At 43.1% G+C, this 13,056-nt stretch overlaps 1 protein-coding gene across 2 annotated transcripts in view; it reads right to left on the bottom strand.

The window, feature by feature from the left end:
• The window catches only part of CERS5 (ceramide synthase 5), a 72,276-nt gene that overhangs the window by 15,252 nt on the left and 43,968 nt on the right, over positions 1 to 13,056 (bottom strand). For both annotated transcript variants that reach the window (XM_073662805.1, XM_073662811.1), the window contains exons 4-6: positions 7,681 to 7,738; positions 5,945 to 5,995; positions 1,721 to 1,813 (exon numbers count right to left, since the gene is read on the bottom strand). In XM_073662805.1, coding sequence (XP_073518906.1) covers positions 1,721 to 1,813; positions 5,945 to 5,995; positions 7,681 to 7,738 — 202 coding nt within the window. The remainder of the gene's footprint in view (positions 1 to 1,720; positions 1,814 to 5,944; positions 5,996 to 7,680; positions 7,739 to 13,056) is intronic.

The following is a 13,056-nucleotide window of genomic DNA, read 5'->3' as shown; positions in this document are numbered from 1 at the left end:
CTGCACTTAAAGGGATCTGTCATAAGAACATAGTGCTGTTAGCAGCAGCTCCACTCTCTGAATAGCAGAGGGGGGTTCCCAAGAGCAGAAATCGCCCCCTTATAAATAAAGCATTTTTAAATACTATGGAAAAAAAATAATTTCCAAGAGCCAATCTCCATGATCGCAGTCCAGGGGTGAAGGATCATTTCCATTCTCATCTATATCAACAAAAGAAATGGCTTTGTTGAGTGAATTCACAATGTGCAGAACGGTCATCAGGATTCTTTTTTCATAATAAGAAGTTGGTTGACTTGAGTTATTGAGACACGAGGGCAAGATATGAAGAAAGAATGTGGTTGTGTCCTATGAGCTTCACTTAGCACCAGCGAGTACAGGAAATGTAGTCACAAGACTGCCGAAAACTGTCCTGTTCTGGCACGAGGCAGGATACGCAGTGTTTGCAGAGGGACCGTCCGCCTGCCACACAGCTACATCATCCGTCATCCATGCTGGATTGCTCATACACTGGATAAGATCTCTTTGCAGACTATATGTGCGGCTTGTAAGTGTGCTAAGTAAACGCGACCCTAAAGGTTCCCCAAACACAAGATAGGAGGTTCTCCCATAATAACAATGAATACTACAGAAGGCTCTGTACATATACTGCACCACCTCATGGCAGGAGGCCGATATTTTGGTAAATATTTAAAATGGGAACCTGTCCAAAACCGCAGGCAGCAAGAATCAGAGCCCGTCAGTAGGATTGCAGCCAGGCATGGTTTTCTCTAAACACTTTGGAGTTTCAGAGGAAACCGTTTAAAGACCCGGGTGAGTATCATAGGAAAAGACTACGCTAGTCCAGCACCTCTCCGCCACCTTCTCCTCACACCACGCTGATTGACAGGTGTCTCCAAATGGAGGACGAAGCTGTCTGGGTCAGCGCCAGACTGGTCACTTCACACCCCATAGTTCCTTGCTGTCTCTTCGGAAGATTTTCTCTGAAACGCAGGAGTGTTTGAGAAAAAATAAAATAAAAACAAAAACCTACCCGGCTTCAATCATGTGGCCAGGCTCCGATTCAAGGTGCCTGTGGTTGGAGCATAGCACCTAGCAGAACATTTCTGCTAGCCGAATGCATAGGGATTCATCAGGATACAGAGGTTGGGTAGAGGAAGTGATGGGCAATAGGTTGTCCTATACATTTATTCTGGCTGCCATAACCCATTAACAACAGTATCTGCTTCTATAGTTGCCCCCATTATTTACTGCACAGAATCACTAAGCTAGCAGTGGCCATACTATTTTTCAGAAGGTGAATGAACTCCCGCCACGTGTTACTGGTATCAGTCACCTAAAGCTCATTTCTTATTTCTTCTGCCGCTTTGTTCTACTGAGGAACTTAATCCATGGGACCACAGAGTATTCAAAGATCTTAAAAAAAGCCACACAACAACCCTGCAGTCTGCTACATAATGTATACCCCCCGACGGAGGCCAACAGGACACTCTTTTGGTCTCCGATGGATGAATGGAGCTTTATGTTCACATGTGGCTTCCTAGCATATATGACAAATGTAAGGCTTGGACACAATGTACATGGAGCCGATCTTCATTAATGAATCTACTTCTACTGTAGGTTTCCAAGCTCTATTCCGTTAGCCTTGATAAGAACAGGTTATTTTATACATCCAGGCAGCATCATATTCCCACATACTGCCTTATTCTCGGAGACTACTTACCTTGCGCTTGATGTCTGTGAATTGGGAGAACATTAAGGACCAATAAAACGCCAGCTCTTGAATATAATAATAGTACAGACCCTGCGTGAGCGGCTGTTGAGGAAATGGACAAAAAAAGTAAAGTTATAATTCTGAGAAACATATGAAGGCCAGGATCAGGATCTGATCTGATCTCACTGAATCATAAAAAGGGTCTATACTCTACTACCCAGGGCTTGTGAAAGCAACAGACTCCTGGCTGTACGGACCAATAGTGGGATGTAGCAGATTTTCACCGGTTCAGGGAAACAGACTGTTCAAATTGCAGCTGGTTCCCTGATTCAGTTCTGTGTCCCCGTCAGAAGACACACATTTAATTGAAATGTATTGTAGTACAGAAAGACACCGGCTGGTTCTTATTATCAGTATTGTAGTGTTCAATCACCATGGTAGTGATATGTGGTCTCGTCATGGTGTGCCGGTATTTGTCGGTCACTATGTGGTGGTAATATGTGGTCTGGCCAAGGTGTGACGGTATTTGTCCCTCATATGTGTTGGTAATATATGGTCTTGTCATGGTGAGGCAGTATTTATCCCCTGTACATGGTATTATTCAGTTACTATGTGGTGGTAATATAGGGCCTGGTGTAGTGGTATTTTGCACCTATTTGGCCTGTGACTGCTGAGGCCAGAGATTTGGTGACGCAGGCAGTTGAGGTGACAGATTGACAGGTGGTGGTCTTTCTCTATTTGAGCAGGTTCCTTTAGTATTAATTCTAAAAATTTGTAGAAAATCCTTTAATAATATACACTATAATAAGAAGTGAGTGACAGGAACAACGGGGGCTGGACAGGAGGCAATGAACAATAAATGAAGGTACAGGTGGGGTAAGAGGAGGAAGGTGCTTTTACTTTTAGTTGCTTGTATTTTGTGGTTGAGGCAAGTGTGTGAAAATGGGCGTGGCTAGCAAAATGGGTGCGGCTTTTTAAATGGCCATGGTTTCCTAACAAACAGGGAACCTGTTTAAAAAAAAAAATGGAATCCCACCCCTGGTACAGACAGAAACTTACTAAGGACTTGCACACAAACTATTTTCTGGAAGTAAAGCGGCATCATTTGGTTATTAATATTAGTACTCTTTTCTAACACACTTTGATATCAATATCTGTTTGCTGGTAATGAAAAGGAAAATTCTTATGTACATCCAGAGACAAACACGTATGGTCCAGCTTACATCTGAGAACGGGGACCACTTATGTCCAGGCTAGGTCATCCTCTATTAGCCAAATCCAACAGGAGCACATTTCTCCTTTATCGCAATGGTTTGCTGCACTACATTGCTGCCAAGTCTCATGCTGCACATAACACATCTGCATCTCTGGCTGCTATGGGCATAAAAGGGGACAAACTTATGGTGTGACCCCCATGCTCCCCTGACCTCAACCCCATTGAGAACCTCTGGAGCATCATCAAAAGGAGTGTCTATGATGGCGGGAGGCAGTTCACATCTAAGCAACAGCTCTGGGAGGGTATTCTGTCCTCATGCAAAACAATTAAAGCAGAAACCATCCAAAACCTGACAAATTCAATGGATGAGAGAGTTCAGAAGCTCCTTTCGAACAAGCGGTCCTATGTGCAAATGTAACATCACCTAGAATAAAGTTTTGAGTTGAAAACTGTTTGATTTCAGTTTGTAATAACCTGCTAATGCTTATAATTTCAAAAATGACCATTTTTTTGTTCTTTATTAAAATGAAAAGGTTGAAAACTCTGCTGTGCATAATAATTTGGAACATGCATTTTGAGTGCAGTTTGAGTTTTTTATTTTTTTTTAAATATACTGTTATCATAGGTAGTTTGTACAAAAACCTTTCAATTGTACGCTAATAGTTATTTGACTGGAAAATTACAATGACTGCAATTCATATAGGTAATTTGGGAAAATCTGAGAAAATATTATTTGCATAATAATTTGGAACACAGTGTACATCCCTATAATAAGCTGTTATTTTAGCCGTTAGGGGTGCATAAAGGTTCCCATATTACGCTTGTGTGAAACTGTGCAATAAACCAGTCTAAGGGAGCAGTCAGACGGCCATTAGAATGAGATCTGGACGCAGTGCACGGACTGGCCAACCCAAGTGTGACAGCTGCATAGAAATCCATGAAGCTGGTGCGCTAGGGTCGGTAGAGCCGCCGGCCAGTCCATAAACCAAGTTCAGATTTATAAGGCCGTCTGACTGCGCCAGAAGGGTTGAGACGATTCTCAACTGTGATGGTCTACAGTGTAGAAAACAGCTTTAACCCCTTTAAAGCCTGGGGCGTAATAGTACGCACCAGGTCATCACCCCCGGTTCAGTGAGTGCTCTGGCGCTGAGCCCGTGGCTGTTGCGGGCACATGTCAGCTGATTTATACAGCTGACATGTGCCCGCAACAGTCGCGGGTGGAATCACGATCCACTCGCGGCTGTTAACCAGTTAAATGCCGCTGTCAATCTCTGACAGCGGCATTTAACAGCACTGAGTCGGAAGCGCGTCACTTACCCCGCCCATCGGTGACCCCGTCACATGATCGCGGGTCACTGATGGGTGGGTATGACAACCCTGGGTCTGTCATGTTGTCATGTAATGATCGCTATGGTCGCCGCTCATAGCACAGGAGAATTTATGCTACATAGAGGTGATCTGCTCATCACCTCTAAGTAGCAGAGGCAATCATACAGTTGCTGCTTCTAGTCTGATATGGAGACTATAGAAGCAAGCAAAAAGAGTAAAAAAAACAGTTTTTAAAAATATAAAAAAAAATTAAAAAAAAGTTTAAATCACCCCCCTTTCGTCCCATTCAAAATAAAATAAAAACCTCCCACGTATACATAATTGGTATCGCCGCGTTCAGAATCGCCCGATCTATCAATATAAAAAAAGAATTAATCCGAACGGTAAACGGCGTAACGAGAAAAAAATTCTGAACGCCAGAATTAGGTTTTTTGGTTGCCGCAACATTGCAATAAAATGCAATAATGGGCAATCAAAACATCGGATCTACCCCAAAATGGTATCAATAAAAACTTCAGCATGGTACGCAAAAAATACGCCCTCACCTGGCCCCAGATCCTGAAAAGTTGAGACGCTACGAGTCTTGGGATATGGCGCTTTTTTTTTTTGTTTTCTTTTTTTTTTTAAAGCAAACTTTGGATTTTTTTTTCACCACTTAAATAAAAAATAACCTATACATGTTTGGTATCTACGAACTCGTAATGACCTGGAGAATAATAATAGCAGGTCAATTTTAGCATTCAATGAACGTGGTAAAAAAAAAAAGTAACAAAAAAAAAAAGACTGTGGTATTGCACTTTTTTTTTTGCAATTTCACTGCACTGGGAATTTTTTTTCCTGTTTTCCAGCACACGATATGGTAAAACCAGTAATGTTGTTCAAAAGTACAACTCGTCCCGCAAAAAATAAGCCCTCTCTCGGCTATATTGACCAAAAAAATAAAAACGCTATGGCTCTGGGAACAAGGGGAGCAAAAAACGAAAATGCAAATCCGGCAAATCCCAGGGTCCTTAAGGGGTTAAGTTGTATCAGAATCTGCACACAAATTAGAGGGTTCTCATTCTCATGTTAGACATCTTGGAAATTGGATGAAATCGAAACAAATTTATAACAGAATTTTACATTTTGGGCGATGTGGGCATCTGCGGTGCCATTTCTTCTATAATCAAAATGATAGACGCTACACAGAACCTGATGGACCTCATTAGCATCTATGGCGTTCGTATGACACCGCTGTGGTTAAAATTGGAAATGATGATGCCGATGCAAATAAAGTCTTCCAATATTATTCTTTTGTTACATAAACCCAGTACAACGCCAGGTCTTTTTTTTTTCTTTCAACTTTTGATGGACACATGAAGGAGAATCCGAAGCCTCCAAGGACATGGCGGATCTGTCACACTGCAGTATTAATAGGACTGGTGAGAGCAGGAATGGGAAAGCAGACATGTCCGTATTCACCTGCCGCTGTGTAACCCGACTGCAGCAGGCACCGGTATGCCATCAGTCGTACAATGCTCCATTGTAATAAATGGGGCATCAGGGGGAGCAAGAAAGAATTTATTGCATTGCAAGCAGTGTACAGTATAACTACAGGAACATTGTCTTGCTTTAGTAATGGGAAAAAATAAAAATCAGCTTTGCTTGCTTACGACCTGACTATCATATAAAGGTGCAGCATTCTCTACCTGATAGGGGTAGTTGTACCAGCATTGTCGAGTATCCCAGAACCAGGGTGACTGCAAAAAGAAAAAAATATATATACAAAATCATTGTGATGCACACAGCCATGAGTACAAAATAAATTCACAAGAGTGGTTCCTCTCTCAAAAAAGCAACAAATGTTTAGGAGTGTCCTGTATGGTGAATTCGGCAGCGACACAGGCCTAAAAATCACTATGCCACTACATATTGCAGACATATGGTGCTGTATTGTGACCCGCAAAGTAACAAATATAAAAAACGCAAGTTGCAAAAAATCCAATTAATGCCAACTTTTTGCAATTTGCTTATCGCATACCCTATAGGTCACAATTAGACTCCATTCACCTGCATTACATCACGATATGATGCACAGCCCAGCAATGTATTGGATGCACGGCACATGTCACGGACAAAGTGTCATGGGTGTGTCAGGTGTAATAGACTGTCGCTCTGGATCTGGCTGTAGAAGGTCACTGCGCTTGGCATTGCAAACACCTTCTTAATCCTTCTGCCTTTAAGACCCAGAGGCGACCTCTCTCCTGCTGCTGTTTGACACACCCTTGCATGGGAGTTAAAAACTCTGTTTGCTCCAGGCAATTGCTGGTGATACTTCTATGTACCTTTGTGCATGCTTGGAGCACTAGCTGTTGGCAGACTTCTTCTCTGGTGAACTTGGAGGACAGTTGGCGTTTCCCATCTGGTGTCTGCTCAAGCAAAGTTTATCCCCTTTGTTTGTCTACCTTGTTGTCTTTAGTTTGAAGTGGGGCCTGACCAGTGCTCACCCCCCCCCCCCCTACCTATCTAGGGCCAAGCTCTAGGGACATACAGGGTTTCGGGTCCTGCTCGGAGATAGGTGTGAAACCTGTATAGGGACGGCAGGGTGATATTAGATCTGCCTAGGGGTCTCCGCTCCCCCTTTCCCTAGTGTTTGGGCTTCTTCCCCCTCTTCCCTTTGTGTTGCACTTAGTGTTTCCCACACCTTGCGTGACACAAATTTGCTGTGTTGTCTCAAACTAAAAGCCACCGAAATCAATCCCCACCCCAATACAAGACCAACAATGACCCAACCACAAAGGTCACCAATTGATTGATAATACACTGACAGTCTGAGCAGCAGAGACGGAGCGAGGGGTGGTTTCTGGTGACAAGCAGGTTTTGTGCTTTAAAATCAGTATTGGTGAAGTTCCCAGGTGTCACACCCCCACCTTCTCCAATCATAAAGCAATAGCATATCTTAGCGGTCACTTTATATGACAACTTTGATATATGGTGATACTATAGACTATGGTATTCTAGAGCAACCTTTTGCTTAGTACATAAAACCTTGCTTTACGCACCCACATGTGGATGTAAAGAGTTAACAGCTGGTGGAGGACACACCGCATACAACTGAATATAATGTTTAATTAGCAGACAGGAAGCATCTGCACTTTGAACTTGGCAAATGTGAGTGAACAGAAAAAATACCGTCCATTGCTTCCAGTTAGAAGGCGATTGTGCCAGGCAGAGGATTACACATTGTTTAGCTTGTTCTATCAAACCAAGAAAATATTGCCAATTTCCATTCACTGTCAAAACTGTGTGGATCTCAGAAACCTCGTGTCAGCCGACACATTCGGAAAGCGTACTTCTGTAACTTGGCAACGGTTTTCTGACTGTTTATTGTATAATCCATGTTCTCGGAGACTAGTTGTGACTAATGTGCAGGAAGACTACTTACCGTCCAGAGAAACCATACTCCATAGGAAAAGATATATAGGTAAAATAGAAACCTCCACCTAGAAAGAGAGAGAAGGCGAGCTGGTCAAAAATCAGACCAGGCTCCATGGCTTATCCCATTGTGAAAATACACTGAAAGAAAACCACCACCAGGTTTTCTAGTCTTTTAATTGCCCCATTCATTGACTGTATATTAAAGGGGTACTCCGTGGAGATGGAAATGCCTTCATAAAACCATAAAGATAACATCAATGGTATGGTTAGTAATCTTGACTGTACCCACTATTGAATATGAGAGTAGATCTGCTCACTGGTGCTCGTCCTCCCTTCTGGGATGTAACATCACAGATCAGGGGGCATGGCCTGCTCCTGGCTTCTAGTAACAGTCAGTCCCCTGATAACATCTCCCTCCATGCTGTCCGAGGTCAGGGGGCATGGCCTGCTCCTGGCTTCTAGTAACAGTCAGTCCCCTGATAACATCTCCCTCCATGCTGTCCGAGGTCAGGGGGCATGGCCTGCTCCTGGCTTCTAGTAACAGTCAGTCCCCTGATAACATCTCCCTCCATGCTGTCCGAGGTCAGGGGGCATGGCCTGCTCCTGGCTTCTAGTAACAGTCAGTCCCCTGATAACATCTCCCTCCATGCTGTCCGAGGTCAGGGGGCATGGCCTGCTCCTGGCTTCTAGTAACAGTCAGTCCCCTGATAACATCTCCCTCCATGCTGTCCGAGGTCAGGGGGCATGGCCTGCTCCTGGCTTCTAGTAACAGTCAGTCCCCTGATAACATCTCCCTCCATGCTGTCCGAGGTCAGGGGGCATGGCCTGCTCCTGGCTTCTAGTAACAGTCAGTCCCCTGATAACATCTCCCTCCATGCTGTCCGAGGTCAGGGGGCATGGCCAGCCTCTGCAAAGCTGCAGTCGGTCTGAGTTCCGCCTGTCGTCCTCCTCACCCCTCCATTCAGGATCCATGCCTGCTAATTTCACAGCTACTTTATTACAGTCATAGAATCCGCCACGCTCCTGAACATGTCATAAAGAAGCAGCAAATACAGGCTACAAACAGCTGCAGAACAAGCCATGATGGTGCATAATGTGTACTGTCATGTGTCAGGTTGGGAGCAGAGGCAGAGCGCTGATCCACACGTCAGTGCATAATACACTGCTACAGCTTATGCTGCACTGCACCGACGTGTGGATCAGCGCTCTGCCTCTGCTCCCAGCCTGACACATAACAGTACACATTATGCACCATCATGGCTTGTTCTGCAAATGATTGTTGCCTGTACTTTCAGCATCTTTATGACAAGTCCAGGAACATGGAAGGAGAAATGACTAATCAAGAAGCTGTGAAATAAGCAGGCATAGATCCGCAGAAGGCGACAGAGCTCAGATAGAATGAAGCCACTTGGCAGAGTCCGACTATGACCCCTGATCTCAGACTGCATGGAAGATTATGCTGTTATCAGGGGCCTGGCTGTTACTAGCAGCCAAGAGCAGGTCATGCCCCCTGATCTGTCACGAAACGTCCCAGAAGAGAGGGGGAGCACCGAGGAGCAGATGCACCATCACAATGAATTGTAAGTACTGTCAGAAACACAAGCAATACGGTGGATGTTAGCTTTATAGTTTATTAAGGCATGTCGATTAAAAAAACTTTGTCTCCCTGGAGTACCCCTTTAAGTGCTTGTGAAGTTTGCATTGCATAATCTAAGAATATCCCAAGATTATTCAGTTAGAAAGAAAAATTTAGCAAAGAATGGCCACACCTGATCGTGATAAAACACGCCACACCTAGCAACCCCACAATGCAAGTGTCCAGAAACAACTAAAAAAGGAAGTGGAAAAGGGACACGATGGGCGCATCAGTCCCAATTGTTTTTTTTTTTTAGAATATATATTACAGTGGCATGTAAAAGTTTGGGCACCTTTGGTCAAAATGACTGTTATTGTGAACAGTAAAGCAAGTTGAAGATTAAATGATCTATAAAAAGCCTAAAATTAAAAATGACACATTTCCTTTGTCTTTTAGGCAAAAAAATATGTAGTCATCTTTTACATTTTAAAAATTACAAAAAGGAAAATGGGCCGATGCAAAAAAGTTTGAGCACCATTGGATATGTGTGTGCTCAGATAGCTTTGACCAATGTTTCAGACCTTAATTAGCCTGTTAGGGTTATGGCTTGTTCACTATCATTAGGAAAGGCCAAGTGATGCAAATTTCCCATCTTTATAAAAATCCAGCCCCCTCTAACCAGCAGCCATGGGTTCTTCTAAACAGCTGTCTAGCACTCTGAAAATGAAAAATGGTGGAGGCGCACAAAGCAGGAGAAGGCTATAAGAGGATAGAAAAGAGTTTTCAAGACGCCGTTTCCACAGTTCAAAATGTAATTAGGAAATGACAGTTAACAGGAACAGTGGAGGTCAAGATAAGGTCTGGAAGACCAAGCAAAATAGTGAGAGCTGCTCATAGGATTGCTAGAGGCAAATCAGAACCACCGATTGACTGCAAAAGACCTTCAAAAAGATTTAGCAGACTCTGGAATTGTGGTTCTTTATTCTACTGTACACCAGAGACACCTGCACAAAGATGGCCTTCGTGGAAGAGTCATCAGAAGAAGACCTCTCCTGCATCCTTATCTTAAAATTCAGCGTCCGAAGTATGAAAAGAACATCTATACAAGCCTAATGCATTTTGGAAACAAGTCCTGTGGACTGATGAGGTTAAAATAAAACTCTTTGGCCACAAAGATATGTGTGGAGAAAAAAGGGCACAGAATTTCAGGAAAAGAACACCTTGCCAACCATTAAGCATGGAGCTGGATCAATCATGCTTCGAGGTTGTGTTGCAGCCAATGGCATGGGGAACATTTCACGTGTAGAGGGAAGAAAGGATTCAATGAAATTTCAACAAATTCTTGATACAAACATAACACTATCTGTAAAAAAAAAAAAAAGCTGAAGTTGAAAAGAGGATGGGTTCCACAAATGAACAATGATCCTAAACACGTCAAAATCCACAATAGACTACCCGAAAAGGCCCAAGCTGAAGGTTTTACAATGGCCCTTATAGTCCCCTAATCTGAACATCATTGAAAATCTGTGACTAGACCTCAAAATACCAGTGCATACAAGACAATCTGGGAATCTCACAGAACTGGAAGAATGGATTAAAACCCCTCATACAAGAATTGAAAGGCTCTTGTCTGGCTACAAAATGTATTTACAAGCTGTGATACTTTCAGAAGGGGGTGTTACCAGGTACTAACCATGCAGGATGCCCAAACATTTGCATAGGCCCATTTTCCTTTTTGTAATTCTTAAAATATAAATGAAATTTTTTTTTTTTGCCTAAAACACAAAAGAAAATGTGTAATCTTTAAATTTTGGCCTTTTAGATCATTTCATCTTCAACTTGCTTAACTGTTCACAATAACAGTAATTTTGATCAAGGGTGCCTAAACTTTTACATGCCACTGTATATATAGCAGGTGAAATAAGTATTGAATGTGTCACCAATTTTCTAAGTAAATATATTTCTAAAGAGGCTATTGACAGGAAATCCTCACGTGATGACAGTAAACAATCCATCCAATCCACACAGGCAAAGAAATCAAACCATAGGTGTCCATAAATTAAAAGAGGTTGTCCACTACTATATAGAATTCCCATATCGATTCAAATGGTGGAAATAAGGTTTTTTTTGGAATTACCCTCTGTTGTGATTGTTGCCTGTGATTGTTGCCTGTGAGCGGCGCTATGGCTGACTGCTCAGCAGGCATCACGTGACCCAGTGATGGGCTGCTGGCAGGGTTTCACGGCATGTCACAGCCCAGCATCCACCACCCGCTTTCCCTCTCCTCTGCATTCATTGGGAAGGCGCGCGCTGAATGCTGGGCTGTGACGTGCCGTGAAACCCCGCCAACAGCCCATCAATCAAGGGGGGGGCGCGTCACTGGGTCACGCCCGGCTGCAGCCGGAACTTGCCGTGACATCAGTGGATGTCAGAGCCGGCTGCAGCCAGGAGTCACGTGATGCCTGCTGAGCTGTCAGCAATAACGTCGCTCACAGGCAACAATCACAACAGATGGCATTTACAAGAAAAGCGTATTTCCACTGCTAGAATCGATATAGGCATTCTGTATAGCAGTGTACAACCTCTAAGTTATGTATAATAATGAGAAACGACAGGGAAAAAAGTACTGAACACGCTTGCTGAAATTTAATACTTCGTACAAAAATATGTGCTGGTGATGACAGCTTCATGACGCCTCCTGTATGAAGAAACTATTCACAGGCATTGCTCAGGAGTGATTTTGTCCCATCCATCCACACAAACACTCTTCAAAACCTGAAGGTCCCGTGGGCTCCTTCTATGAACTCTGAGCTATTGGATTCAGGTCAGGTGATTGGCTGGACCATTCTAGCAGCTTTATTTTCGCTCTCTGAAACCATTTGAGAGTTTCATTGGCTGTGTGTTTGGCATCATTGTCTTGCTGAAATGTCCAGCCTCGTTTCATCTTCATCATCCTAGTTGAAGTCATCAGATTTTTATCAAGAATGTCTCGGTACATTTGTCATTCATCCTTCCTTCAAAATCATATGAAATTTGCAGTGCTGTATGCGGAAAAAACAGCCCCACACTATGATGTTCCCACCACTAAACTTGACTGTTGGTATGGCGTTTTTGGGGTGATATGCAGTGCCTTTTAGCCTCCAAACATGGTGTGTATTATGGCATCCAAAGAGTTCAATTGATATTCTCCCAGTATTTCACAGTCCTGTCTAAATGTTGTTGAGCAAACTAAAAAGCATGTTCAAGTGTGTTTATGTCCAGCAATGGAGAATTCTGTGGTGAGCGTGCATACAGGCCATGGAAGATGAGTGCATTACTTATAGTTTTCTTTGAAACAATTGAACCTGCTGATTCCAGGGCTTTCTGTAGCTCTCCACAGGTGGTCCTTGGCTCTTGGACAACTCTTGATAATTCTTTTCACTCCTCTGTCTGAAATCTTGCAGGGAGCACCTGGTTGTGGCTGGTTTATGGTGAGATGTTCTTTCAACTTCTGGATTGTGGCCGAAACAGTGCTCACTGGAACCTTCAGTAGTTTAGAAATTCTTCTGTCCATGCCATTAGTATATTTTGCAACAATAAGGTTGTGAAGGTCTTGAGACAGCTCACTGGTTTTACCCATCATGAGATGTTTCTTGTGTGGCACCTTGGTAATTAGACACTTTTTTAGAGGCCATCAGTTGAACCAACTGATAATATTTTTCACTAAGTAGCAACATTGCTTTCTAATTATGGATACATTTTAGCTGGTGACATGACTTTCCATGACTTTTTGCACCTCTGTTTCTTCATGTGTTTAATACTTTTTCC

Source organism: Phyllobates terribilis, unplaced genomic scaffold (assembly GCF_046119375.1).
Source record: "Phyllobates terribilis strain yellow unplaced genomic scaffold, ASM4611937v1 Scaffold_2__4_contigs__length_985480577, whole genome shotgun sequence".
Classification (NCBI taxonomy): Eukaryota; Metazoa; Chordata; class Amphibia; order Anura; family Dendrobatidae; genus Phyllobates; species Phyllobates terribilis.
The sequence above is the reverse complement of the archived record's forward strand: the minus strand, read 5'-3'. Positions and strand labels throughout refer to the sequence as shown.